The following is a 5,015-nucleotide window of genomic DNA, read 5'->3' as shown; positions in this document are numbered from 1 at the left end:
CCCCACCCAGCGTGAAGAGGCCCCCAGGGCAGAGCCTCTGTGCAACTGGACAAGTGCAGACGAGCAGGATATGAGAAAACTTCCCCCAGGAGGAGCAAAGGGGTGTATCCTGGGCCCTAAAATGCCCCCACCCAGGGAAAGAGGGAGACACAGGCAGTGCCTCCCTCCCAGCCTCTGGCTCCTCAGACAAAGAGTCTCTGTGTCCCTGGAGGAGAGAGGGTGGGGCCCCACCAAGACTGAGGGGGAGATGGGGGGCCCCTGAGAGAGAATCTCCCTAAGCCGCTCCTCATCCCTCCCCGGGGACACCCATGCCTGAGATTTCTCAGACTAAAAGGCTCTCATGAAGTTCCTGCCCTTGCCCTGCCTTGTTGGGAAGTTCTTTCTATAGTCCAACCACATCCTCTGACAGTTCTACTCCCATTTTCTTTTTGAAAGGGCCCTTTCTGGACCCACACTCTCTGTTGCTTTCTCTTACTCCTTCCTTCCAATCAGATATTCTTCCACCCAGAAACTCTCCACAACCCTGAATAATCTACAATCATAATAAAAATAAAAATTTTAAAAGCCAGTTATGGCTCGACGCCTGTGGCTCAAGTGGTAAGGCACCAGCCACATACACCTGAGCTGGCGGGTTCCAATACAGCCCCGGCCCGCCAAACAACAAAAAATAGCCAGGCGTTGTGGCCAGCACCTGTAATCCCAGCTACTTGGGAGGTGGAGGCAGGAGAATTGCTTGAGCCCGGGAGTTGGAGATTGCTGTGAGCTGTGATACCATGGCCTTCTACCCAGGGTGACAGCTTGAGGCTCTGTCTCAAAAATAAAGAAATAAATAAACCAGTTATAAGCATAGCAAGTGTGGAGAGGAAATATATGAGAGGTGAAAGAAATGGGGTACAGAGCATTTAAGGTATTACCCCCAGCTGCTCAGTCCACAATCAGGCGGGTCTCCCAGGCTTTTTTCCCTGCAGGGGATCTGTTGAAGTGTACTTAGGCAGGCTGGCGAGAGTCCGGTGTTACCCAGCGGAAGTCACACAGCCCGGGAGGGGATCAACATGGCTGCTGCATCCCGGACTGTGCTGATTTCAGGTTGCTCATCAGGAATTGGCCTGGAGCTTGCCGTGCAGCTGGCTCATGATCCCAGGCAGCGTTACCAGGGTAAGAGGACAGCATGGGTGGGCATGACTTCCAAGTACCTACAGCCCCAGCGCAATTAACACCACCCTGTCCCTTCCAGCTGTACTTGTGTGCCCTGGGAGGAACCAGGATGCCTGGTGTACATCCAGGAATCACTTTGTCACCCAAATATTTCTTGAGCACCTATTGGGTGCCAGGCACTATTCTACATACTGAGAACACCAGCTGGGAACAAAAAAGACAAAAATCTGAGCCCTGAGTACTGGTGTAATAGGGGAAGGGAAAGAGGAAAGACAATAAACTGATACAAAGAAATTGTAATATGTCTTGTGGGAATAACTGTTTAGAAGAAAAATAAAGTAGGAAGGAGCTCGGTAGGGGGTGAGTGGGAGATATTTTTAGAAGGGCTGGCCCAGGAATGCTTTTCTGAGAAAGTTTCACTTGGGCATTCCCTTGGATGAAATAATTATTACCCTGACATATGCTCCTCCACCTTGCCCCAGATTACTGCTCTGAGATAAGCCTCTTAAGGGCTCCTGACCTTGGGAGTTAAAAGGGGGCCCTCAATTTCTAGGGACTTGCCCTCCTGCAGTTTTGGAGTAAATTGCTCATACCTCACCAACCATGAGAACCCCTGCCCCAGAGCAGGAGTGGGTCAAAATAGGCAAAGGGTTGTTAGTTAAGAGGAGGCTTCTGGGGGTGAGGGCCTTGCCCCAGTTGGCAGGGATGCTTCTTACTGTTTTGAGACACACAGAGCTTGCTTAAGGTCACCCAGCTAGAAAGTGGCAGAGCTGGGATTTGAATGAAGGCAGCTGAGGCCCTGGGGCCATGTTTGCCTCTATATTGCATACAGATGCAAGTCCATCAGCATGGTCCCTGTGAATCTCATGGGCCCACAGGCAATATGCAAATGCCCTCAGGAATGTGCATGGGTGCTTTGGATGCACACATGAGGGGATATGCAAACACGTGTGCTTCTGTGCGTGCAGACATGGCACATACAGTAAGTCTGTGCTGAAGAGCATGAGTTTAGCAATCCACAACCCAGGTTCAAATCTCAGCAGTAGGCAAGGCGAGGTGGCTCACACTTGTAATCCTAGCACTCTGGGAGGCTGAGGATCACTAGAGACCAGGAGTTTAAGACCAGCCTGAACAAGAGCAAGACCCTATCTCTAGAAAAAAAATTAGCTGGGTGGGATAGTGGGTGCCTATAGTCCCAGGTACTCAGCATGCTGAGGCAAGACAATCACCTGAGGGCAGCAGTTTGAGGATGCTGTGAGCTATGATGCAGCTCCTGCACGCTAGCCTGGGGCGCAGAGTGAAAAAAATCTCAGCACTGGGGCAGCACCTGTGGCTCAGTGAGTATGGTGCCGGCCCCATATACTGAGGGTGGTAGGTTCAAGCCAGCCCTGGCCAAACTGCAACAAAAAAATAGCCGGGAGTTCTGGCGGGCACCTGTAGTCCCAGCTACTCGGGAGGCTGAGGCAAGAGAATCGCCTAAGCCCAGGAGTTGGAGGTTGTTGTGAGCTGTGTGATGCCACAGCACTCTGCAAAAAAAAAAGAACCTCAGCACTAACACTTACTAGGGGTGGGGCAGGAAAGGAACTTCACCTTGCTGCTGGGTCTCAGTTTGTTTATCTGTATAAAATGGATAATAATCTCCCCTACCTGTTCTGGTTATTATTGCTAAATGACAAATCACCCCCCAAATTTATGGTATACAGCAATCACAATTTTTTCTTTTTGAGACAGACTCTCGCTATATCACTCTGAGTACAGTACTGTTGCATCACACCTCACAGCAACCTCAGACTCTTGGGCTTAAGCAATTCTCTTGCCTTAGCCTCCCAAGTAGCTGGGACTACAGGCACCCGCCACAACACCTGGCTATTCTTTGGTTGCAGTTGTCTTTGTTTGGCAGGCCCCAGCTAGATTCGAACCTACCAGCACCAGTGTATGTGGCTGGGCACCCTAGTCACTGAGCTACAGGTGTCGAGCCAACAATCACAATAATTTTTTAATGGTTTACATAGGTCATGAATTCAGGAGGAACTCTGCTAGGTGGTTCTGGTTCAGGATGAAAAGTTGCAACTAGAGGAGCGGGGATTGGAAAACATGTGGAGGTTGGGCAGGCGTCTCTCTTCTTCCCAGTACTTGAAAGGCTTCTTAATGTGGTCTCTCTCTTTGGGCTAGCTTGGGCTTCCTTATGGCGCGGAAGGACAACTGGGGTACTTCATGGTGGCTGGCAAGAGTGACTGTTCTAGTGAGGTGCAGTGGCTCATGCCTGTAATCCTAGCACTTTGGGGAGGCTGAGGTGGGTGTATCACTTGAGCTCAGGAGTTCAAGATCAATCTGCGCAAGAGTGAGACCCCCCGTTGCTACTTAAAGTAGAAAAATTAGCCAGACGTTGTGGCAGGTGCCTGTAGTCCCAGCTACTTGGGAGGCTGAGGCAAGAGGATCACTTGAGCACAGGAATTTGAGATTGCTGTGAGCTATGACACCATGGCACTCTACCCAGGGTGACAGAGTGAGATGCTGTCTCAAAAAAAAGGGTAGGCCGGCAAGGTGGCTTGTGCCTGTAATCCTAGCACTCTCCAAGGTAGGTGGATCACCTGAGCTCACCAATTTAGAGACCAGCCTGAGCCAGAGCAAGACCTCATCTCTAAAAATAGTGGGGCATTGTGGCGGGCACCTATAGTCCCAGCTACTTGGGAGATTGAGGCAAGAGAATTGGTCAAGCCCAAGAGGTGGAGGTTGCTCTGAGGTGTGACACGATGGCACTCTACCAAGGACAACATAGTAAGACTCTGTTTTAAAAAAAAAACAAAAAACAAAAAACTGCCAGGTGCAGCAGTGACTCACTGCACCTGAAATCCTAGCACTTTGGGAGGCCAAAGTGGGCACATAGCATCACTACCAATGGTTCCCAGCTAGTCATAAAATTTAAGCAGAAAGGAATTAAATGCCATGTCTTGGGGTGGGAGTGGCAAGATTTTAGCAGGGCATGTGGGATGAGATATATTGTGGCTATCTTTGGAAAATAAATCAGTGATGTAATTCACAGGGTTCTTTTTTTTTTTTTTTTTTTGTAGAGACAGAGTCTCACTTTATCTCCCTTGGTAGAGTGCCGTGGTGTCATACCACTCACAGCAACCTCCAACTCCTGGGCATAGGCTATTCTCTTGCCTCAGCCTCCCGAGTAGCTGGGACTACAGTTGCCTGCCACAACGCCTGATTATTTTTTTGTTGCTGTTTCTTCGGGACCAAGTTTGAAACTGCCACCCTTGGTATATGGGGCCAGCATCCTACCCACTGAGCCACAGTTACCGCCCATTCATAGGGTTCTTGTGAGTTTGAGATGGTACTTATGAAAGTGCTTAGCATGGGAAGCACTCATAGCTCAGTGGATAGGGCGCTGGCCACATACACCAAGGCTGGAGGTTCAAACCTGGCCCGGGCCAGCTAAAAAACAACAATGACAACTACAACAACAACAAAAAAAAATAGTCGGGCATTGTGGCGGGCACCTGTAGTCCCAGCTACTTGGGAGGCTGAGGCAAGACAGTTGCTTAAGCCCAAGAGTTTGAGGTTGCTGTGAACTGTGACATCACTGCACTCTATCCAGAGTGACAGCTTAAGATTCTGGCTCAAAAAAAAAAAGTGCTTAGCACAAGGCCTAGCACTCAGGAACTCTAGCTAGGCGTTGTATCAGGCACCTGTAGTCCCAGCTATTTGGGAGCCTGAGGCAAGAGAATCACTTAAGCCCAGGAGTTGGAGGTTGCTGTGAGCTGTGATGCCATGGCACTCTACCAAGGGCAATAAAGTGATACTCTATCTGTACAAAATAAATACATAGGCTCGGCGCCTGTAGCTCAACCGGC

General features: G+C 49.8%; 1 protein-coding gene across 1 annotated transcript in view; it reads left to right on the top strand.

The window, feature by feature from the left end:
- Nucleotides 1-1,004: 1,004 nt before the first annotated feature.
- The window catches only part of RDH8 (retinol dehydrogenase 8 (all-trans)), an 8,409-nt gene continuing 4,398 nt past the window's right edge, over nt 1,005-5,015 (top strand). The window contains exon 1 of the mRNA XM_003797972.3: nt 1,005-1,155. Within this exon, the coding sequence (XP_003798020.1) occupies nt 1,053-1,155 (103 nt within the window). The 5' untranslated portion in view covers nt 1,005-1,052. The remainder of the gene's footprint in view (nt 1,156-5,015) is intronic.

The sequence above is a fragment of the Otolemur garnettii genome, unplaced genomic scaffold, assembly GCF_000181295.1.
Source record: "Otolemur garnettii isolate 467f Iridium unplaced genomic scaffold, OtoGar3 scaffold00127, whole genome shotgun sequence".
Taxonomy (NCBI): Eukaryota; Metazoa; Chordata; class Mammalia; order Primates; family Galagidae; genus Otolemur; species Otolemur garnettii.
This window is presented reverse-complemented; position numbering and strand designations above follow the sequence as displayed.